General features: G+C 43.1%; 1 protein-coding gene across 2 annotated transcripts in view; it reads right to left on the reverse strand.

The window, feature by feature from the left end:
- Positions 1-1925: 1925 nt before the first annotated feature.
- The window catches only part of MBIP (MAP3K12 binding inhibitory protein 1), a 29265-nt gene continuing 5944 nt past the window's right edge, over positions 1926-25246 (reverse strand). The window contains exons 2-9 of one of the 2 annotated variants that reach the window (XM_077323136.1): positions 22975-23094; positions 21031-21252; positions 20833-20929; positions 20020-20085; positions 12109-12261; positions 7938-8035; positions 5477-5515; positions 1926-3337 (exon numbers count right to left, since the gene is read on the reverse strand). In XM_077323136.1, the coding sequence (XP_077179251.1) occupies positions 3233-3337; positions 5477-5515; positions 7938-8035; positions 12109-12261; positions 20020-20085; positions 20833-20929; positions 21031-21252; positions 22975-23094 (900 nt within the window). In that variant the 3' untranslated portion in view covers positions 1926-3232. The remainder of the gene's footprint in view (positions 3338-5476; positions 5516-7937; positions 8036-12108; positions 12262-20019; positions 20086-20832; positions 20930-21030; positions 21253-22974; positions 23095-25246) is intronic. The other variant, XM_077323135.1, reaches the window with a different exon arrangement.

Raw genomic sequence — 25246 nt, forward strand, 5'->3', positions numbered from 1 at the left:
TGCCTGTTAAACGCACTCTGGGACCATATGTACAATACATGATTTGAATTTAAGAGTCTCATGAATAAGTTTATGTACAATATTGTTAACTAGCCGCCACTGACTTATCAAGAATTTTAGCAAAACCATAATACATCAAAAGGCTGCCATGAGGATGGAGAAGAGTTGTTCTCTCTTGCCCTGTAGGGACGGACCAGAACCAATGGGATGAAATTAATTCAAAAGAAATTCCATCTAAACATCTGGAAGAAGTTCCTGACAGAGCAGTTTTTCAGTGGAACAGGCTTCCTCGGGAGGTGGTGGTTCTCCATCTTTGGAAATTTTCAGAGGCTGGATAACTATCTGATGGAGAGGCTGATTCTGTGAAGTGCAAGGGGGTGGCAGGTTACAGTGGATGAGCAATAGGGTTGTGAGTGTCCTGCATAGTGCAGGGGACTGGATCAGGAGGTCCTTTCCAACTTTATTATTCCATGATTCTAGTGTGAATCACAATTATATATCATGAAGGTCAAAGTATACAAGACTTGAAAGATCTATAATCAGATTTCCTAGTGTGTCTGTAACGGACTGGGAAATTTGCTTTGGGCAAGGCGTATGCCTAACTTTCCTTCCTGATGTTTCCTAAATCCTTCCTAAATTCCCTTCCTAATGCTTGGCTAATAGCTTTAGTCAGTGAAGTGCATTTAGACCATAGAAATAGAACAAAATACAAAGTTAGACATACGCTTTGCCCAAAGTAAATTTCCCAGTCCAACCCTAATGTACGCCAGTGGCTCTCAACTGGGGGTTGGGTCCCCTTTGGGGGTCGAATGGCCCTTTCACAGGGGTTGCAGCAGGGCAAACAGCTTGACTGGGGAGTGCCATCCACACAAAAGCCTTGCAAGTAGATTGAGATACAGCGTTTGTCTGTCTGGAACAGTGGAAAAGAGATCGGCAAGTTGTATGAGACCAAGTTGTATGAGGAAAGGTTGAGGGTGCTTGGTCTGTTTAGCCTGGAGAGAAGTCTAAAAGGTGATATGATAACCATCTTCAAATACTGGAAGTGCTATCATAGAGATGACAGAGCAGAGTTGTGTTCTGTTGCCCCAGAGGGTTGGACTAGAAGCAATGGGTTGAGATTAATTCAAAAGAAGCTCCTTACAGTTAGACCGGTTCCTCAGTGGAATAGTCTTCCTCCGGTGGCGAGTTCTTCTTCTTCGGAAGTTTTTAAGCAGAGGCTAGATCATCATCTGACATAAATGCTGATTTTATGAAGTTAGGCAGATTGGGAGTGGACGGGCAGGAAAGGATGTGTCAGTGTTTGTCTCTTGTGACCTTTCCTTGCATACCCAGGGAATTGCTGATCGCCACTGTGGGATGGTATGAGCCTCTTGTGGCACAGAGTGGTAAGGCAGCCGTCTGAAAGCTTTGCCCATGAGGCTGGGAGTTCAATCCCAGCAGCCGGCTCAAGGTTGACTCAGCCTTCCATCCTTCTGAGGTCGGTAAAATGAGTACCCAGCATGCTGGGGGGTAAACGGTAATGACTGGGGAAGGCACTGGCAAACCACCCTGTATTGAGTCTGCCATGAAACGCTAGAGGGCGTCACCCCAAGGGTCAGACATGACTCGGTGCTTGCACAGGGGATACCTTTACCTTACTGTGGGATGGTAGATGAATTTCCTCCAGGCCAGGCTGGATTCTGGAGATTTTTGGGAGGGGATCACTTGGGCATGAAATTGGGGTCACTGTGGGAGGGCAGGTAGTTGTGAGTTCCTGCACTGTGCAGGGGTTTGGACTAGATGACCCTGGAGGTCCCTTCCAACTCTGATTCATTGTAGCCATTCTGCCCCTCATTTGTACCAACATGTGTACAATAAAGTACTTCCTTTAAAGTGATGCTTGTGAATACGAACACAAAAAACAGAGAGGTTAGACTGCTTCCCAGTCTGCTTATTAACATTTATTATGTACTGCTGCTGTGTTTGATATCTATAATAACTAGTAACCCACAAAAAAATCCAATGGGCTTTAGTTAAGACAGAAAGAACAGATAACTTTACACAGCCAACCCTATTATTTCTAAAACAGGTCAGTTTATAGCCACACAGTAGCTATAGTCCTATTTGCTTAGGCTAATATGTATGCACAACGGAGCACTTTGGAATGTGGGACTCTGCCCTGCAAAACTGGTTTCGTCCTCTTACGTTAGTTATAACCCCAGACATTGTAACAGGAACTCAATTTGGGATAGTGGAAAACCTATTGGTAAACAGACCTGTAGAGGCACCCGTCATTTGAACACACAAGAAGGGCCCTGCTGGATCAGACCAATGGTCCATCATCCTCCTGTTTCACACAGCGGGCAATCAGTTCCTCCAGATGGTCAATAACAGGGAAAAGAAGCTGAGGCCTTACCCCAATGTTCCCTCCCTATTTTGGGATCCATATCCCTGAGCTGAAGGAAGAAAAGGGGTCATGCACAATACCTACCAAGAACAGTCTAAGAGGGTGATAATTTTTTCCCAGGTTGAACAAATACGAGGCTAAAATTTTGAACCAGTGCTTAATCTGTGCACTCACAATCAAAACTACAAGATCAGGAACACTATCTAAAAGGCAACGCTGCCCTACAGCCAGCCATGAAGTCTTTGGTATAACTCAACCAATTGTAATTGACAATATATTTATACATTGGTTCAGTACAGAAATCCAGTGTCAAAAACACAAACTGTATTTGTTGGTAACTCTTCCATCACACTGTAAATTGAGGTAACAATTCTGACATCCTCTATCAGAACACCCAGTCCCATCATACAAAACTGCAATTGATTTCACAGTTATCTTAAGTTCTATCAGTCTCTCTTATTTATGTCACAATGCTATACAAGTTACATGAACAAACCACATTGCCTATTATATAGTCTTTGGATAGAACAATAGTCACAAAGACACTCTCCTGACCCACAGACATTACATATAAAACATACTATTATTTTTACAGAATGAAATTGAAGTAACCCTTCCATGTATAAGCAGTTCTGCTGATCTTCCTTTCCAACGGAAGGGATGAAATAGTCGTAACATTAGTACCAATGCACTCTTCATTCTGAAGAAGTCTGCTTGATCTTGGTTTCTAGCATCAATTAGACAAGTCTGTATGACTTGTTTAGTTTCTTTTCTACCATGCCTAGATAACAGTACTCAGACAGTCTTAAAAGAATTAAGCACACATGAAAGCAAGATGAAGTCACATCAGAGAAGCTGGTCAACCACCTTGGACCTCTCTTCATTTGTTTTTCTTAGTAATGTTTGTTTAAGTGCATTGATCTTCTCATCAAGTTCAACCAAAGAATAGTTCTGTAATTTAGAAAGGAAACATAAATTTAATATTTAGGACAGAATCAGTTTTATAAACTATAAAAAATAAAAAACGTGCCAGAGTATTTCTGAATTGAAAGCTCCAATTGCTGCATTAATAGACAAAGAATATTTGAGCAGCAACTGTGTTTCATGAGTAGTCTTTTGTGCAGGCAGATATTGAGACTGTGTGCGTGTGTGAAGGCCACTGTGGAAAAGATTTCAAAAACTTCCTTGTAAATTAGGAGTGCCTCTCCTCCCACTAGTACTTTCCCACCAAACTGACAAACATGACTGGGAGGAAGGGCACTACTTCCCCAGTTCTCTCCAGGCCACCAGTGGAGACCCGAAGAAATTAAAGTTTCAGAGAGTTCACAGCAAGGCAGAAGGGAGTGCCTGCACATGAGACCACTTGATAAACAACAGTTACAGGTAAGTACAACTCTTGTTTTCTTCCACCTATCAAATAGTATTTTATAGCCTAATGCACAGAAGCAACACTGATGAACTAGGGAGGACAAACATTCAGTTCCATTTAGTAAAAACCTCTTGCAATAACTGAGATCCAGTAATAGTAATAGATTTATTTACTTTATTTACTTCATTTATATACTGCCTTTCTCCCCACAAGGATCCAAAGCAGCTTACATTATTTCATGACCTCTATTTGATGCTCACTATGACCTTGGGAGGTTAGGTTGAGAGAGTGACTGGCTCAAAGCCACGCAACAAATATCCATGGCAGGGTGGGGAACTGAATCTGGGTCATACAGATTCTTAGTCCAGTCCTACCACTACTATGCCATACTGGGCTCTGTCTGTTGTTGTTTGATGTAGTGGTTAGGAAACTTCTAATCTGGCATGCTGGGTTCAATTCTGCACTCCCCCACATGCAGCCAGCTGGGTGACCTTGGGCTCGCCACGGCACTGATAAAACTGTTCTGACCGAGCAGTGATATCAGGGCTCTCTCAGCCTCACCCACCCCACAGGGTGTCTGTTGTGGACAGAGGAATGGGAAGGTGACTGTAAGCCGCTGCTGTGAGCCTCCTTTGGGTAGGGAAAAGCGGCATATAAGAACCAACTCTTCTTCTTTCTTTAAAACAACACACACCCATGGCAGCTAAAATTCGACCAAAATACAGATATCAAACAGTCTGTCCATTACATTGGACTAGCTTTCCCAATTTTGAAAGTTATTTGAGTTTAAAAGGTGATTATCGAGGGCAAAAGAAGAAGGGGACGACAGAGAATGAGGTGGCTGGATGGAGTAACTGAAGCAGTAGGTGCAAACTTAAATGGACTCGGGGGAATGGTAGAGGACAGGAAGGCCTGGAGGCTCATTGTCCATGGGGTCGCGATGGGTCGGACACGACTTCGCACCTAACAACAACATTATATATATACATTATATATATATTCATGGTATTTGGAAAGTGAAGAGAGAACTTTCTGCTCCCTCCAAAATAGTAGAACTCAGAGGCAGTCAACAAAACTAATGTGCAACAGAATCAGAAGAGAAAGGGCTTGCATAAAGCATAAAATATTATATTCACTACCAAGATGTGGTTATGAAGAATGCCAGCTTTGCTTTAAAACAGAAGATACATCCACAAAATACTGGACCACATTAATCTTGGGTCTAATCCAGATGTGCAAGAAGAAGAAGAGTTGATTCTTATATGCTGCTTTTCCCTTACCCGAAGGAGGCTCAAAGAGGCTTACAGTCGCCTTCCCATTCCTTGCAAGAAGTACACATGTCAGTATTGCCAGCCCCAAGGTGATACAGTAGCATGGTTTCTCATGCAAGCCTGCAGACACTACAATAAGCAGACTCAAACACTACCAAAGCTGTCTGGAGCTCTGATCCTGGCATAGAGTTTTTGATGGTGACCATAAGTGACCACATGTGAACAATTAGATTACTTTGATAGCTAGTGTTAACTGGAAGGCATAATATGAATGCTGCCAAACAATGTGAGTTTGATTTGTATGCGTTTGTGTCTGTCAGGGAAGAGCTACTCAAAGGCAGGATTGTTTACATCACAGGGCAGAGGAAGAAGAACATGGGAGTGAAAAGGAAAGGAGCAACTGAATCCCCAATACATAATTACAAAGATACATTAGTAAATTTCACTTACTTGATTTGGCTGACTTTTCCTTCTTTTGCCAGACAAATTCTACAAAACATCAACAAACCAAAATGTAAATAAAGCTTTATATATTATTTTTATTTAGTAAATTTTTATACCGCCACTCTCAGACCTGCTGGCTCATAGCGGTTTACAATAAGCATAGCAATAAAAATCACAAAACCCTATATATACACAGTTGCAACAAATGTAGTAAAATATTACCTATAACAATAAGAAATCCACTTCCATCACCTATCTGTTTCACATAATATATTTCTGGTAAGGACTTGAAGGTCAAGCGTATCTCATGGCTTAAGTACCACTCAACGATTTACACCCATTCAGGGTGGTCATCCTGCCTGGATGAAATGTGCCTCCTGATCCCAAAGTGACAATCAGCATTTTCCTGGGCATACAAGAAATGGCCATAGGAGCTAAGCCCTGCAAGCCCTACTGGAGGCAGTAGCAATTCCTCAGACCAGTGGTCCCCAACCCCCGGTCCGGGGACCGGTACCGGTCCATGGATCAGTTAGTACCGGGCCGCAGTTCCTCCTCATCCTCCTTCCCGGCTGCTGCCTAGGGGGCTGCCCTGCCACTGGCTCACCTTTTGGTGTTCTCCAGCAACCGCCATGGCTAGGGCTTCCCCTCAGCATGGCACTGCACAGCTGCTGCTGGCAGCATCCCCCAGTAGGCGGCAGGAAGTCAGGGGCGCCAGCGGGAAAGCAAGCAGAGCAGGAGCTCGGGTGGCGGAGGGCCTTAGTAAAATTGTCAAGTGTCGACCGGTCCCCGGTGATAAAAAGGTTGGGGACCACTGCCTTAGAGTAGACTACTAGCTCTGGGAGGACTATAACGACCATGCTAAACTGCTGTCCCCTGGAAGTGGGCTGGACCTAGTGTCAGCCATGGCAACACTAGGGCTCTCACAATGTTGTTGGCCCTATTCATCAAGCAGACCACACCCTGAATCTCATTTTCGGCGCAGGTCTGAATGTGTTTCTGATCACAGCTAATGCCGTGCCCTGAAAGCTCAAGGTAAGTCTGCCAACTCCTCCTCAGTTGGGCACTGAGCTGATTTTAAGCTTGCTCATGGAGACTTATGGATCCAACTGGATTCCTGAATGGTCTCTAGGCAGGAAGGGTCCAAGTGAGGAAGTGACCCAGCTCAACCTGGATGGTGTGCAGCTATCAGCAGCTCGCTCTGCCAGGAAACTGGGTGTGATCTTGGATGCTTCCCTCTCAGGTCACAAAAGTAGTGTGGCTGGCTTTCTACCACCTTCGCCAAGCCAAGCTACAAGATCCCTACTTTGCCCCAGAACACCTAGTCACCATGAGTCACGCGATGGTCACCTCTTGGCTAGACTTCTGCAACTCACTATACTATACCCTTAACTTTGATCCAGTGGTCCAGAACGCTGCAGCCAAGATCCTCACAGCAACACCATGGAGGTCCCACATCCAGCCCATTCTCTAACAACTGCACAGGTTTACCAGTCGAATTCCGGATCAGGCTTAAGGTTTTGATAATTACCTTCAAAGCCATACACGGTCTGGGGCCAGAGTACCTGAGGGACTACATTTCTGCCAATGCCCCTGCAGCTGGCTAATGATCCCTGGCCCCAAGGAAGTCTTCTTGACCTCAACCAAGATCAGAACCATCTCTTTCCTGTCCCCCACCTGGTGAAACGAGCTACCAGAGGAGATCAGGGCCCTAACGGAACTAAAACAGTTCTGCAGGGCCTGCAAAAGGGAGCTCCCCCACCAGGCATTTGGTTGAGATAGATTGAAGCTAACATCGGCTGGGCCCCCGAACCTCTCTCTCATAAACCTGTATGACTGACCTGACTAACCATGGGTCTGTTAGATCATTTACTTTGTTAAAACGTTATTATCTCTGTTGATTGTTATATTATTGTTGCCTTTCATTCGATATAGTCACTGAGTTTGATGTACTGTTCTTGTTTTTGTTCCATGTAAACTGCTCTGGGCCTTATGGGAGGGTAGTATATAAATGCAATGCAATCAATCAAATAAACAATCCCTTCTGCCTACCCACTTACAATCTGTCTAAGTTTACAGAATCAGCATTTCTGTCAGATGGTTATCTAGCCTTGCTTAAACACCTTCAAAGAAGGAGAACCCACCACCTCCCTTCCTGATGCAGGGAAAATTTTAAAATCCAGACATATGATCCCCCCCTCCCTTAATTTGAAGGATTCCAGGGAAACTGTTGCATAAGTATATCAACTTAACTCTTATAAAAGGAAATATTTACACCTATGCAGTCGGTCCAAAAAGGGAGAGGGGTCAAGAAAGGGAGCAATTCCAAGTAAACAATGAAACTGGTGCAGAAAGCATTGAAAGGGCCTGTTGCAAACTGATGTAATGGAACAACTATTTTGTCTTTAATCCCTCCCATCAAACCCTCCCATCAAAATATGGCTATAAATGGACAAGAAGAGTTACTTACAACAGACTGAAAATATTCTGGTGACATCCCTTCCAGTTCAAGAATTTTATCTTCAAGCTTTTTAATTCTTTGATAAATGTCTTTCGGTACTGGTCCACCTACATATATATAGTTTTTCAAAAATGAGAAATATCAGAAAATCTACCATGACTAGAAATCAAGTCTCAAGGCCACCTATAACATTAGTCTTCCAAAGATGTTAACATAAGCGGGTAGGGAGAGAAAATCCGAATAAAATCCGAATAAATCCGTCAGGGGAAATCTACTATGGACCATTGTGCTATCCTTACTCAGTTACCAAATATAGTGGGAGATATGGCAAAAATTGTATGCAGCTTTTCTGGATTTGAAGGGAACATTTGATTTTATCTCTAGAAATTTACTATGGGATAAACTGGCAGACTCCTATACTTATTAAGGAAGTTACATTCCCAAACCAGCTGTCAGGTCAGATATAGCCGGCTTGGAAATCTGACACCTAAAATTACAACTAATAAAGGTGTTAAAGCAGGGCTGTGTTTTGGCTCCTTTTCTCTTCAATCTTTTTTTGAATGATCTTGTTCCTATCTTGTTCGGCATTGATGGGCATTGCCCAAAGCTTGGGCAATTACATCTCCCTGCGCTTTTATACGCAGATGATGCTGTGTTACTTTCTTGCTCATGCATTGGTTTGAAACATTTGCTTTATGGATGCTTAGAGTATTGCAAAGTAAACCAGCTGGTACTGAATTATGAAAAATCTAAGATATTGGTCTTTTCCAAGGTTTGGAAACCCCAAACTTGGAATATAGGGGCAACGTGCTGGAGCAAGTCAAACACTTTAAGTATCTGGGGCTTCATTTCCAATATAACTTATCCTGGGCTACACATAGGAGATATGCTATAAATACTGCAAAAATACACAAAAGGAGATCAATATGTGCCCACAGCACTAAGGGGTTTTAATGCCAAGTCTTGCTCCCAACTGCTATATGGAATTCTAATATGGATCAATGCACTCAACCAAGATCTCGAAGATGTGCAACCTAATTTTCTGCAAAAGATTTTAGGTGTTCCAAACTATATACCATATGCAGTGCTATGCCTGGAACTTAATCAAATATGTTTGGCTATTAAAGCCTGGTTGATAACCATTAAATTTTGGCTTCACTTGATTTTTAGTTTGGAAACAACGAGTCTTACATATTTAATGCTCACAGAAAATCGATCCAATTGGATAGAAATGGCTGAACATAAAATCAGAACCATCAGAATACCTTTGGACACTTTATATTTAGATTCATTCAGGTTTGCTTATAGGAAAATCAAGTGTAGAATTCTGGATATTGAATTACAAGAATTAACTAGTATAGCGGATAAAACATGCTCCCCACTTAGGAATTCGACCTAGACTGGAGTCTACAGCTCTCTATTTTTATGAATTAATTAATCCACAATGGAGAAGGACTTTTACATTAGCAAGGTTAAATGTTTTACCCTCTGCCTTGCTAACTGGGAGATTTAATAACATTCCCTATGAAAATAGAATCTGTCCATGTGAATTGAATTGTATTGAATCTGTCTTGCATCTTCTATTGTATTGTCCATTTTATGATGGGATTTGAGTCAAATTTTTATCCTCCTTTTTAACTAGGTGTGCCTGGTGGTGGTGGTGGTGGTGGTGGTGGTGGTGGTGGTGGTGGTGGTGGTGGTGGAGGAGGAGGAGGAGGAGGAGGAGGAAGAAGGAGAAGAGTTGGTTCTTATATGCCGCTTTTCCCTACCCGAAGTAGGCTCAAAGCGGCTTACAGTCGCCTTCCCATTCCTCTCCCCACAACAGACACCCTGTGGGGTGGGTGAGACTGAGAGAGCGCTGATATCACTGCTCGGTTAGAACAATTTTATCAGTGCCGTGGCGAGCCCAAGGTCACCCAGCTGGCTGCATGTGGGGGAGCACAGAATCGAACCTGGCATGCCAGATTAAAAGTCCGCACTCCTAACCACTACACCAAACTGGCTCTCATTAGGATGCGTGCAGCTAAACTTCAAAGTTTAGAATTGTTTACTTCCATAATTTATATGTTAGTATAATGGTTCTACTAATTTTATTATTATCCCTTGACTTTTACATGTCTGTAATGGTTTTATTAATTCTATTGTCCCTTTTATCACAGTAATAAAGGATTGTTGTTGTTGTTCCTCTCAAGGCAAAACACACAAAAAGAAAACAACTTCCAATTGTGTCTAAGGTATCTGGCTGGAATTTCTAGTAAAATGAAATGCCTGGATCCAAGTTGGAAGCTTTCCTACTTACGCACAAACTCTGATTCAGGGTTCCAAATGGAATTGCAAGAACCACTGGTTTAATGTTTTGCTCTGGATTCTAATATTTAAACAAAACTGCTTTTTCCATTTCTATAATCCTCAGAAAATATACTCTATGATGATACTAAATTCATCAGAATTAATGAAATTAGACTGTCCGCAGTCTGGGAGGTCTGTATACTGGCATTCATTGCATTTATTTTATTATTGTGGGTAACAGTGTTTTTCCTGCTGAGCACCTGTATTTATACATCACCTACTTCATATTAGAGCCTCTTGTGGCGCAGAGTGGTAAGGCAGCCACCTGAAAGCTTTGCCCATGAGGTTGGGAGTTCGATCCCAGCAGCCGGCTCAAGGTTGACTCAGCCTTCCATCCTTCCGAGGTCGGTAAAATGAGTACCCAGCTTGCTGGGGGGTAAACGGTCATGACTGGGGAAGGCACTGGCAAACCACCCCGTATTGAGTCTGCCATGAAAACGCTAGAGGGCGTCACCCCAAGGGTCAGACATGACTCGGTGCTTGCACAGGGGATACCTTTACCTTTACCTTTACTTCATATTTTGTACGTGTACTATACTGAAAACAAAGCATGACTTGCAGTGCAAATGAAAGTCATTAGTTCAGATTTACTCAGTCTGTACTCAAGAACTAGGATGGGAAACACCATCATGCTTCACCTATATATTCTAAAGCAGTGGTCCCCAACCTTTTTATCTCTGGGGACCGGTCAACGCTTGACAATTTTACTGAGGCCCGGGGGGTGGGGTAGTCTTTTGCTGAGTGCCACCACCTGAGCCCCTGCTGCACTTGCTTTCCTGCCGGCATCCCTGACTTCCCGCCGCTTGCTGGCCGGTGCTGCCAGCAGCAGCTGCGCAGTGCCACACCGAGGGGGAGCCCCAGCCATGGTAGCCACTGGAGAGCACCAAAGGTGAGCGGGTGGCAGAACAGCCCCTGAGGCAGCAGCCGGGGAGGAAGACGAGAAGGAGCCGCGGCCCGGTACCAACTGATCTGCGGACCGGTACCGATCTCCGGACCGGGGGTTGGGGACCACTGTTCTAAAGAATCTTGGAAGTTAAACGTTATTTCCATTTTACAGATGGTGAAGCCGGTAGTGACTTGGCAAGCCCCTAAGCAAATGGGTGCTTTTTTTTACTCAAAGGAATTTAAAAACTGGACAAACATTACAATTATCTTCTTAAAGTTTGTGATGTGAAGAGACCAGCTACTATGGGAGATGATTCCATTCAAGTAGTCATGTATGGTCCCTTCAGTATCCCTGGGTGGAATGCAAAACCACACACCTTCAAAAGCCATGCCCATTCAATCCTGCATGACACTTCGCCCTCTCAAAAATAAACAATGGCTACCTGGGCCAAAAGCAATGGAAAATGGGTACAGAATCCTCTTTCTATGGACTGATTAATCCCTCCAAGTGACTACATGGAAGAACTCAGTCTTCAAGAGATTATAGCAGAATAACAACAGCTGTAATGTGAGGTGATTAAAAGAGGGTTTTGTGTAACCACTGCTACCATGTACATAAGTCTTAGGTCACCATTATAAAGCCGTCTGTCAGACTTGTCAGCTAGCCCAAAGTGATTGTGAACACTTGCAGAAACGATTCTTAAGAAGGCCGTGGGAGTTGAGAAGACAGTGCAATTTACAGTACTTATAGTACAATTTAGGCCTACCAGAATCAGCTACTTTCAACGATTTCTCGCTGTAATTTTGGAATCCAAAAACTAAGTGGTATGGCGTGTAGGATACAAGTGTAGCCTTTCATACAATTGCTCCAAGAATTTACATCTTTGCCTGTTTCTGAAAGAATCGTACCACAGAGTCCAAAATATAACCAAGTCTCTCTACTAACCTGCATGTAACCTTAAATGAGCTTCAATATTTTGTAGTCGTTCTTCTATAGCTTGATTACCACAATCACGAAGAAGGGTGTTAGCTTTATGAATGGATCCAAGAGCACCTTCATTTCTAGTTTGAGGACCATAGGTATTTACAACTCGAGAAACTAGAATGAGAAAAGGCAGGCAGTATTAATCTTGACGCAAAAAGAAAACAGCTCACACATCACCATTTGATGATAGAATATAAAGCTATTTAATGTCCGACTGTATATCTGCCTTTAACTGCAAAAGCCATTCCAAAGTCCACTTTTCTGCTATTAATTGACAATATCAGGCAGAACATGCATGTTATACCATTAGCTACTGTTCAGTTACTGGGCTCAATTCAAGATGCTGATTAAAGATAGAGAAGTGCTGGGTCAGTGGGAAGGGGAATTCCACCAGAGGGGGTCTCTACCTCATGGAGCGGGGGGGGGGGACGACTGTACATAGACTTCTCTTCATAGAGGGGGAATTCCACCAAAAAATCTCTGCCCACTGTAGGGAGGGGAAACTGGACATAATCTTCCTTTCATAAAAAAGGGTGTGTGTGTGCATGACAAGAGATCAAACCATAACAAATCAGGAAGATATTTTAGCATGAATAATTTAGGTGGGAAACTCTTAATTTGGAGGAAAAATCAAGCTGTAAATATTATTCCAACAGGGACAAGAAAAAGGGGGGTGGAGAGAGGGATAGGAACCTTTCAAACCATCATTCCCCAAATGAGAAACACTGTATATACATCCGGGACCTCATTTTCAGTGCAGGGTTGGACATGGATCCAGTCATGGCTATTGCTGTGCCATGGTGGGACCACTATGCTCTGAAGACCTGGCTAAGTTTGCTAACTCCCCCTCAGTTGGGCATCAAGCAGATTTCAGCTCACCTGCAGAGACTTATGAATCCAACTGGATTTCTGAATGCTCTGCAGGACCCAATGCCTCCTGGCATTTCTCTAGATGGACAGGGCAGCAACTGGCATGACAGAAAGCTGGCTGCCATCAATGAGATCGTTCCTAGACGTCCTCTTCACTGCAGTCTCAAGTGTGCCCCCTGGTATACCGAGGAGCTCCACAAGAAGAAATAGGAACTGAGACGACTACAGCAAGTTTGGAGGAAGTCTCGTGGCAAATAATCGAGAACATCTTATTGAATGCAGATGAGAGCCTATGAGATGGCGAAACCAGTGAAACTCAACTTGCATCACATCTGCACACTCACACACAGCTCATCTATTCAGGATAGTTAAATCCCTCACCTTCCTCAATAAGGGTGCCAAAACAACAGCCAATTGAACATTAGCTGTGAGGCATTTGCAAGCCATTCCGCAGTTAAAATCTTGACTCTCCGCCACAACCTTCCTCCAACTTTAGACACAGAAAACGAACCAGAGGCCCCTTGGCTGCCTTTGGATAGAACCCTGAATTACTGCAGATGAATTTCACTACCTGAAGTGGACAGGATGCTAAAAGCAATGAGGCCAACCACTTGCCCATTAGATCCATCATGGTCCTGCCCTTAACCTTAATCTGGAAACTACAATTGGTTCAGAATGCTGCAGCCAGGATTCTCACAAATACACCATGGAGATCTGACATCCAACCGGCACTCCAACAACTCAACTGGCTCCCAATTGAATTTCGGATTAGGCTGAAGGTTATGGTAATTACCTTCAAGGCCATACACTGTTTGAGCCCACTGTACCTGCCTCTCTGCCTATAACCCCCAAAAGAGCACTATGCTCTGCCACCACCAACTGGCTAGTAATCTCTAGAATCATAGAATAGTTGGAAAGTACATTCTGGGTCATCTAGTCCAACCCCCCGCAGAATGCAGGACACTCACAACCCTATCACTCATACACTGTAACCTGCCACCCCCTTGGACCTGGCCCCCAAAGGAGTACATTGGACATCAACAAAGGGCTGAGCCTTCTCTGTACTGGCCCGCACTTGGTGGAATAAGCTCCTTGAAGACATCAGGGCCTTGGTCAAATTCCCAACCTAAAAGCAGTGGTCCCCTCCATGACCTGAATGATTGTGACCTCCCAGGGGCTCTGTTAAAGTTTTTCTATTGAAAATTGTTCAATGGATTAATGCTGGTAATCTGTTAAACTTATTGTCACACTCATATTTACTGTTAAAATTGTTAAGAATAATAGAATCATAGAGTTGGAAGGGGCCATACAGGCCATCTAGTCCAACCCCCTGCTCAACGCAGGATCAGCCCTAAGCATCCAAGAAAAGTGTGTATCCAACCTTTGCTTGAAGACTGCCAGTAAGGGGGAGCTCACCTACTGAACTACTCTGACTGTGAAAATTTTTTCCTGATATCTAGCCTATATCGTTGTACTTTTAGTTTAAACCCATTACTGCGTGTCCTTTCCTCTGCAGCCAACGGGAACAGCATCCTGCCCTCCTCCAAATGACAACCTTTCAAATACTTAAAGAGGGCTATCATGTCCCCTCTCAACCTCCTTTTCTCCAGGCTGAACATTCCCAAGTCCCTCAACCTATCTTCATAGGGCTTGGTCCCTTTGCCCCTTCTTGAAGTGAGGCCTCCAGAACTGCACCAAGTACTCCAGGTGTAGTCTGACCAGTGCTGTATACAACGGGACTATGACATCTTGTGATTTTGATGTGATGCCCCTGTTGATACAGTCCAAAATGGCATTTGCCTTTTTTATCGCTGCACCACACTGCCTGCTCATGTTTAGCTTACAATCCACAAGTACCCCAAGGTCTCGTTCACACAGTGTTACCTAGAAGCGTATCCCCCATCCAGTAGGTATGCTTTTCATTTTTCTGCCCCAATAAACAGAACTTTACACTTATCTTTATTAAATTGCATCTTGTTCTCATTTGCCCATTTTTCCATTGTGTTCAGATTTCGTTGAACTCTGTCTCTATCCTCTGGAGTATTTGCCAGTCCTCCCAATTTGGTGTCATCTTAAACTTGATGAGTATTCCCTCCACCCCCTCATCTAGATCATTAATAAATATGTTAAAAAGTACCGGGCCAAGCACCGAGCCCTGAGGTACCCCGCTACTCACTTCCCTCCAGTCTGATGAAACACCATTGACAACAACTCTTTTGAGTGCGGTTCTCTAACCAATTCCCTATCCACCTAACTATCTGAAAATCCAGATTGCAGTCCTTCAATTTATCCATCAGAACATCATGGGGAACCTTATCAAAAGCTTTACTAAAATCCAAGTAAACGACATCAACCGATGATACTGATATGTTATGTTATGCTGTAACTGTTATTATATGATGTTCCACGTATCCCATAACATTCCATGTAAACTGCCCTGGGCTATATTTGAGGGGAGTATAAAAATCTAAGAAAATAAAATAAATAAAATTATTAACTACAATGCCCTTCATGGCCTAGAACCCTAATACCTGTGGAAAAACCTCTCCTACTATACTCTGCCATGACATCTTTGATCATCTGAGCAGATCATGCTGAAGGTTCCTCCCTGTAAAACAGGTAAGACTGGGAACTGCCCACTCATGTACATTCTCTGTGGATGCTCCCATCTTGTAGAAGAGCAGGCCTGAAGAGATCAATCAGTTAGCTTCTCTCAGTACTTTCCTTTCTCAAAATATGCAAAACAAAAAGGTTGAGGAGGGCATTTGTATATTGGAAACAGAACTGCAGATGGACATAATGATATAGAACAGTGGGTCTCAACCTTGAGATTGCCTGGCCCCTTCTGCGGGGTCCCCAATTTGGTTGCCACCAAGGTGGCGGCAGGCAGCTGCGGGGGCCAGAAAGAACAGCGGCTGTCAGCAGGTGATAGTAACAGGCGGCAGAGTGCGGCAAGGAGCAGCAGGGGTCAGTGGCGGCAGCCGGCATAGGAGGGCAATGCCTACCTCCACACCAACCCAACTGCTGTACGCACACACGGGCACAACAGACGGGGCAGTGTGGAGGCCCTCCGCCCTCCTCCGCCGCCACTTTCGACTGGTGTTACCTCAAGGCTGGCGAGCAGGAGACGGTAGTGGGTGGAAGTGGGCGGTGGGTGGCAGTGGAGGAGCCATGGCAATGGCTGCCTCCATGCCGCTCCGGCTGATGGGCGCCTGCTTGCGCGTGTCACGCGTCGCACAGGCACACAGGAGACTCTGCAAGGCCATGTCAGGGCATTTTGGCACAGGGGTCTGTGCGCCTGGGATGGCTGCCTGCACTCCCTCCTGGACCAAAACACCCTGCTGTGGCCTCACAGAGGCTGCACCAGGGCTTCTCAGCCCACAGGTGACTGCACCCAGGACGGCTGCCTGGTGTGCCATCTCCCAGGCTCGTCTGCCTTTTTTGGGCTGATGGGGGAGGGGAGCAGAGTCCCCCCCCCCCAGCAAAAGCCCTGGCGCGCCTCGGAGATGGCGCGCCAGGCAGTCATCTCAGACACACTCACCCATGGGCTGAGAAGGCCTGGTGTGGCGTCTGCAAGGCTGTGGAAGGGTGTTTCGGCCCAAGAGGGAATGCAGGCAGCTGTCCCGGCCACATACATCCCTGGGCCAAAATGCCCTGACATGGCCTTGCAGGGTTCCTCCCTCCCACAATGGAAGCCCCAGTGATCCTGGGAGATGCCGTGCCAGGCAGCCATCCCATCAACAGACGAGTGCGAGCTGTGGTGATTTTTCTTTCCCTCCCTCTCTCTCTCTCTCTCTCTCTGCCTTTCTCTCTGTCTCTGTTTACAAATGTATGTTGGGCCCAACATTCCTCAACAGCTCAACACATAACCTCCATCCAATAGTGTACCTAGGGTACAGAAGCCATGGCATGCACTCTGGGTGCCACTTGATGAGGGGCAAAACTGCCAGCCTCCCCCCAAGAGCTCCTAGGCACAGCAGCGGTCAGCTCAGCATGATCCCCATGCGGCAGTAGTCCGGCCATGGCACTCAGGTGGATCTGCAAGGAGCACATGGTGGCTTGTTCAATCACCCAGCACTCGCCACAGAGGGACGGGGCAGGCCAGCCATGCTGTAAATAAACACCACACTGCCCACCTGAATGATGCCCTGAGCAGCCACCACAGCCTTCCACAGCAACCCCATGCACCTGCCAGCTCCCATCCCCTGGAGCAGAACCACCTGGCTCACTTGTTGGCTGGCTGAAGCAGCACTTACAGCTACATGAATCCTTTAGGGATGGGTCTGGGCTCCAAGCCAGTGAAGATGGCGATGGCTGCACCACCACCCAGCTAGAGGTGCAACTGTTAAAAAGCAGCCAGTTGCATGGTCCGCCAGCTGTAAAATCCATCCCCTTTGCCTGCCCCTTCCTTGGCCTCAAGCCCTGCCCACCCACCCATAGTGCCTAATTGGTTAGGTACGCTACTGCTCCCACAAATACACAGTTAACAAGCCAGACACAAACTATGGACTCAAATGCCAGTTTACCACCACAGTTTGCTGGGCTGATTGCATGGACATGTCATGCTAAGCCACAAGTTTTATTCAAGCTATGTTTTATAAAATGTGATTTACTAGTTTCAGAAGGCATCCATAGTTTAAAAGAAGCACTCAGGTAACAGTCTAACCAAGAAGAGGAAACGTTGTGATTTTATTTCTAGCCAAATGTTTTCACTAGGATATAATGAACAGTTACTTCCTGAAGGCATCACACAGCATCTAGTAAAATCAAAAACAAGCCACCAGATTTAGAAATGGAAGTCAACTTTACTCCAAACGGAATGTACTACTATTCATAGACATGGTTCATATGCACTTGAACTTGGGGAGGCGGGGAAAAGATCCTTAAGCTCACATATTGCTGCTACTCTTCTCTCCCTCTCATGACTGTGGTCAAAAAAATCAGTTTTGTGATACGTTTTGTGTTAAGTCACTTTTTTTCCTTGATCAGATGCAACATCATTCTACGGTTTATCAGAACAGACAAGAGGAAACATTACAAGTAAGAGGTGGAATTCACTACCTGTGATAGCCACAAGCATGTTTAAAAGAGGACTAGACAGATTCATATAGGATACATCCCTCAATGGCTGCCAGCCCTAGTGATTAAATGGAAAATCCATACACAGAGGCAGCAAATTTCTGAATACCAATGCTAGGAAGCAACTTCAGGACAAGGCCTCCGTGTTCTTTCTATTAGCCTCCAGAGAAACTGCCCGACCCCTGTGAGAAACAGGCTGCTGGACCCGATGAAACACTGGTCTGATGCCATGCCTGCGTGTTAAGTGCCATCAAGTCAATTCCAATTTATGGCAACCCTATGAATTAATGTCCTACAAAATGTCCTTTCATTAACAGCATTACTCAGGTCTTGAGGGCTGTGGCTTCCTTTATTGAGTCAATTCATCTCATGCTGGGTGTCTTTTACCTTTAAATGATGCTGTAGAGCTCTTCTAACGTAACACATCAAAACAAGCAAACTAGTATCAAATCAGTTTTGGTAATCAGTTTTTGAACTGAAGGAGGGTAGTATATACTCAAGTTTACTGGTTCTGATAAAACAGCAAGATTTGAATTGTTATATATTTATTTTGAACTTGTATACCATTGCTCTCAAAGAGATTCACGGTGGTTCACAGTAAAAACAATACAACCCCTAAAAATCCCCATAACACATTAAAACATGGCCATACATTCTAACCACTCCCCTGTCCAGCTGCGGGGAAAAGATTTGTGATCAGAGCATACAGCGACAGCTTGGAGGATCCAAGCCACAGTCTTTTGTTCAGATGCTAGTTGCCAAACTAGACATGATGGCACCATCATGGCCATTTTAATGTCATTTAAAAACTGGGAGGACCACTTCACTTGATTTATTTATTTTGATTTTTATATCATCCCGAGTACAAGATACAGATTAGAGTTTAATTAGATTAAAACAGAGCAATAATTAAAATAACAGGAAAACAGCTCCTAGCCGAAATTTCAACGTTGGGTGCCTAAAATCTAGACTCTCCTGCGTTCTCGGTCTGGATCCCCCACAATTATGGTAGATGGCAACATGTGGATTGGGTGGGGCCTGATAGAAGTTAGATGTTCACATTTTCATCAGCCCCAACGAAAGCCTGATGGAAGAGCTCCATTTGGCAGGCCTTGTTCTCACTCAGGCAGGGCCTGGATGAGTTCCAGGAGCTCATTCCACCAGATAGGGGCCAGAACAGAAAATGTCCTGGCCCTGTTTGAGGTCAGATGTATCTCCTTGGGGCCAGGGACCACCCATTGGTAGCAAAGTATCATGCTCTTCAAGGGGTGGAGATAGTAAGTCATGGAATGGGGGAATGGAGGGGGAGGAGAATGCCTCAACATGCCACATTGTGTTTAAGATATTTTAAAATGAGTTTAAATTGGCAGCAGCGTCCTTGTTAGTACAACATGTTTATTGTGTTATCTTGTCAAACTGACTTCAAAGCAAGTCCCACTGAGCTCAATGAGGCATAGGACTGCAGCTGGATAATTTCTTTAATTAAAACTACACATGCACATACATTTCTAATACTTGTTTCAGCAAAACCACTTTTGAATAACTGATGGCAAATTTTTCTAACACAGCTACATAAGATGCTTGCTCCTGACTTCTAAAACAAATTAAAATGGCAATCTAATGTACAAGTTTAATTTAAGGGGGGAAGCCCAATGAATTCAGGGGCATCTCACTTACAGATACATTTTGATATGATTAGGCATACATCTCCCCAGCTTGGGTCTTAGGGAAGAGAGAAATCTTCTGTTCTATTGTGAAACAATGTATCTATCTATAAAGCACTGCTGCTTGGCTCAAGCACCTAATAAAACTTACAGTCCTTTGTCATACTAATTGTGTGGTTTATCCTTCCTTCATCATCAGTTTAGAGAACAAAACCCTTCATTTAGAATGTTGATAGCAATGACAAATAGTAATGCTTACCCTTTATATGACTTTTGAATCCTGGATAAGGTGTGAACACCGCATCAGTTCTGGCACAGCTGTTTTCTAAAGAAATTTTAAAGTAAGTAATAATTAGGGTTATTATTTTTAAAACCTACATTTTAAAGCCTGAACAGAGTAGGCCAACAAATCTAAACAAGAAACAGTATACAGAAATGTTGTTGCTGCTAATGTTCACGCTGGGTTCCAGTTACTTCATCTAAGAATAGGGTCCTTATATCTTCCAAAGGATACCATGAACTGTTAGTTATACTGTAGATATTTTCTCCAGGAAAATGGCATTCTGGGGATGATTGGAAGAGTCATCCAGAGTCAGAAAATCCTCTTGATGGGTAGGAAACAAACACAGAAAGCCCCATACTGGATTTATTTTGAATGTTCATAACAAAGCATACCACTGAAAAGTGTATCTGTTTTCAGGATGCACTGCTCAACAAGCTAAATACCTGTACTTCAATACAATATTTACTATATTTAAGTGAATAAGTTAGTTTACAAATGTAATAGCATTCTGGTTGCCCCAGAAACCTGATGGGACTATATCAGAAAAATACATTTAAATTGAAACAAGTTTCATTTAAACCTCCAGGACTCACCTAAGTGTGGGATTATGGTGTTGTAAAAAGTGAAACAATATTCTCTGCATTTAGTCTAATAAATAACTTCTATATTATATTAAAAATCTACTTTTGCTTTTTTACTAAAAGGGTTTTCTTAAAGAGACGATCAAAATACGGAGTGAGAAATCATGCTTGGAGGACTAAGAAAATTAAACCCTGACTGGATAGTTACCTTGATTACAATCAATAACATTGCAAAATTCTCTGACGTTATTTTCATTGATCTCAGCTTGCTTCCTTTCAATGAAGGCTGATATTCTTCTGTCAATCTGCAGGTAACAGGAACAACTTGTATTTAGATTTCATTATTGCCATTCAAAGTGAAAGAATTGGCTAGACTAGGGGGGAAAAATAGCCCCGAGTAACTTACTTCAGCTTTCCTAGCTTTTATCTGGACCACTTCTGGATCAAAATCAGCATACATCTTTTTCGGGCTTGCAGACCCACAGCCTGTATCTTTCACTTCCATCTGCCCGTCTCTCTCTATTACACTTGAATTAGTCTCACACTTTCTGCCTTCTGTCTTACTAGAATAATCAGTGGGCATAGTGCTTTTTTCTTTAATCAAAGACTGGAGTTTTTCTATAAATGGCTAGGCAGAGGGGTGGGGGGGGGAGAGAGAGAGAGAGAGAGAGAGAGAGAGAGAAAGAATGAACTCAAACTGACAGAATATTTTTTTAAAACTAGAATTTTAAACCAAACAGCTTATAATAATTGTAGAGGCCATATGCTATTACCTTTGTATATGTAATCCAATCAAATTGGAATTAAAATATAGCATCTCCAAGTGTCACTGCCCTCCTGATCAGTGCCTTTTACTAATCTACGTACAGGGGGGGAAACCCTCTCCCTAGAGGGTCCAGCCTATCTGAGCAAATCTGCCTGTTACTCATCTGTTTTGTACCAAATCAAAGCATCAGCCTTTGGCACCAATGCCACTTAATTTACATGTCATTCAACTGCTTACTCAGAACATTAAGGCTTAAGTATTTTTCCTTCTTAACACAAGAGCCAGGACTCTCACTCTGTTAAAGCTCTTGCTTTAAACACTACATCATTGGCAATGTCTCCACTTGAAACAGCAGCCATCCAAAATGCATGAGAGAATACAAACACTGAGCTCCAGACATGTGCTTCTCTCAACACAACCAAATCCCAGAGAAAGCTAAATAAATACTATTTTTTCTCATATTATTCAAACGATTAATACTTGTAAATCCAGCAACAATGAAAGGTATAGGAAATATTAACCATACCCATAGTTCTCTTTCCTCACTCAATTATGCTAGATGAGGTATAAACACTCTGAACTTAAAAGCTTGTATTTTACACTACCAACTGAATTGTATTAGTTTTGAAATAGAAATAATACAGCTATTTAAGAAAGTTACATTGTTATTTCGCACACAGATGAAATAAAAGCTTCTTTTCCTCCTTGCTACCCCATTAATTGTAAAAAAACTCAATTTTTTATTTTTAAGCAATATAGAGTCTTAAATGAAGGCACAAATATTTTGAAACTTCTGCTATCAAAGCACTGCTAGTGCTAATGGGAGATATATAATAGCATTCTTGTTTTTTTTCAATGTGTGCCTTGCGCAGATGTTCCTAACACCTTTATTCAAAAGTAAGGCAACATTGCTATAAGCATATTTATACTGAGGCACCATGCAAAGCAAAAGGGCTTATGCTACCAGCTGACCAAGATGTCAGTGTAAAGCAGAAAAGTAGAATGAATTAGAGTTAGTAAAGCTTTTAAAAAGTCAAATGAAAATGATGTAACAGCAATTGGTTACTTGACAAGATGAAACATTAAATGCCTAAGAAGTTACTTAGAAATTAAAAAAAAACTGCTGAAAATATGGTTAATTGCAGAGACATACCAGGATGTTTCACGCTGGGATAATGCCACTTCTTGATCCACTGAAAGCACTCCACGAACCGCAGAACTCACCCAACGCATGGAATCATTATCATAGCATGACACACACCTGCCGTGTTATTGCTTAATTATAACCCACCACAGATGGAAATGTACTGCATTTACAATGCAAGTGCAGAAATCAACATGACTGCATTTGTACAGTCTACTTACCCACTGTAACCTACAATGCAATTCCCATAACTCTTCTGATAACCGCTTGAGATAATAGGTTTTAAGTCCTTTAGGAAGCTCAGTGAAATGCGCAAAATGATCACACCATTTTCTTAACCAGGAGTCCTAACCTAGAAGCTGAGATTTTGCAGAATGCAAGCTTGCACCAAAGAATTAGTTTGAGTTCTTGAGTTTCAAAGGGTACAATAAAACATATACCTGCAAATCTGAAATATGCTGCTGCAGAGCACTAAAGAGCAGCATGGGCTGAAGTGCTGATGTATGTTGCAACTTGCTCCAGTCGATGTTAATTTTCACAACATCTTCTTCAAGATTAAGCTTCAAAAGTGCAAACAAACAGTGTCACAAGGGGACTTCAACGCAGAAACCTTATCAACTATACAAATAGGCTAATATCCTGAATGAGACATTCCTCTCAGTCAAAAACTTAAGTGAAAGCACACAGGGGGAAAAAGTAGAACTACAATTCTTTTTCAGCAGTATGCTCTAATAATTTCTTTTTTCTTTCTGTTGGTACCTTGTAGTTCTGCTCCATGATACTGATTTTATTACATAAAACACAATTTACATTTTGTTTATACAAACGGCTGTTACCAAATTTGAGTACTGTACAGTTTTAATTTTTTTTTATCAGTTTCATTTAAATCAGTGGCTCTTTTATTTTTACAAAAATGTTTCTCTAGACTATAACATTTGACATCACAATTATTCATGCAAAGCACTTCAGAATGAAGGATTATATATAGTCTGGTAGTTGCAGCTCTCATTTAAAGGTCTGTGAAGGTTTAGCTACACTTTAAGCAAATATGAAAAATCACCATTAGGAAATGTGTTAATTACAAAGCCAGAAATAAAGGGCACCTTGTCCTGAGAACTTCTCTTGCACACATCCCATTAGAAAAAAGTGAGGGTTCTGCAGCAAAATAATATTGTGCTGTGTAAATCCCAGTCACTCCAATGGGACTTCCGCTGGAAACATTCTTATGGATTATTTCCTCTCCTTCTTTCAGAAGCTTTGTATTTTGTATTCAGCTTTTGTATTCAGAGTGAATACAAAAATAATTCCTACATTAACAGTAATGACATTTCTGTTAATTCAACAGCTCTCTCCTAAACATGCGTACTCAAAACGAAATCCCACTCATTTAAACGGCACTACAGCCTAGTTTATAGGTGCAGAACAACATGCAGGATCTGGAGCAAGAGTCTAATCTGTAAGTGGAGGAACCCATTTTTGAGGGTTCTTCATTGTTAACAACAAACCTCTTCCCCAAAACCCTTGCAAGTAAAACAAAAGGTGAAGGCAGCAAAAAGATGAAATCTGGACTAGAACCTTTCATGTTAGTTTTTTTTTACTCGCAGAAAGGATTTTTGTTTTTTGCAAAAATGTGAAGCAGACTTTGGAAGTTAAGGATCACATCCGCAATGGATCACCTCAATTTGCTCAATGTGTAGGCCAGCCTAATTCTCTAGGAAAGGTACACAGGATTGCCACCCATGTCTATTAGTCTCACAAACACATTCAAAGTATTTGTGATTGTTTCACTAAATACCTTAATTGAAAATCTGGTAAATCTATAAGCACAGATGCAAATCCTGTCTGCGCAACTGAAGTACAAAAAACTCCCGAACCCCAACATCTAAATGTCTGCCATTGCCTGCTGCATTAGAGAAATGGCTATATGATGATATAAACCTCAGATTCTCACTTTTGAATATTAATCTAGCCCTCCCCTTCAGACATTTCTTAAGGTCTAGGTCCTTTAGGCCAGGGATCCCCAACCCCTGGTCCGGAGACCGGTCCCGGTCCATAGATCAGTCGGTACTGGGCCACAGCTCCTCCTCATCCTCCTCCCTGGCTGCTGCCTCAGGGGCTGCCCTGCTACTCTGCCGCCGGCTAACATTTGGTGCTCTCCGGTGGCCACCATGGCTGAGGCTCCCCCTTGGCATGACACGGAGCAAGCAGAGCAGGGGCTCAGGCGGCGGTGGCGACGTCCCTCAGCAAAAGACTACCCCCCCCCGGGCCTCATTAAAACTGTCAAGCATTGACCGGTCCCCGGTGATAAAAAGGTTGGGGACCACTGCTTTAGGCTACAGTAGGACCAAATTTTTTAGCTAATGTAGCAATGCCATTTTAGAGTACAATCTAAGTACTGCTTTCAAGGAAGTCATAAAGAAATATCCTGGTTTTAGATGTCTAGAGGTCTAATTAGATGAAAGATTAAACATGACTTGGGCTGGGGGGATCCTAATTCAGTTTGTTTACCTTAACATAGTGCTACAGGAGAAAATAACCCCCTAAGTGTAGTATTATGGCAGGAGGGGCTTACTTTTCTTTTCACCCTGCACAGGGCAACCCCCCCCCCACACACACATTTAAGGTGAGTCCAAGGTCACATATGTTTAATGTATCGTCTAGTTCTTAATTACATATGTAGAACATTCTAGGCTTCTAGATGGCACAAAACAT

Source organism: Paroedura picta, chromosome 2 (assembly GCF_049243985.1).
Source record: "Paroedura picta isolate Pp20150507F chromosome 2, Ppicta_v3.0, whole genome shotgun sequence".
Taxonomy (NCBI): Eukaryota; Metazoa; Chordata; class Lepidosauria; order Squamata; family Gekkonidae; genus Paroedura; species Paroedura picta.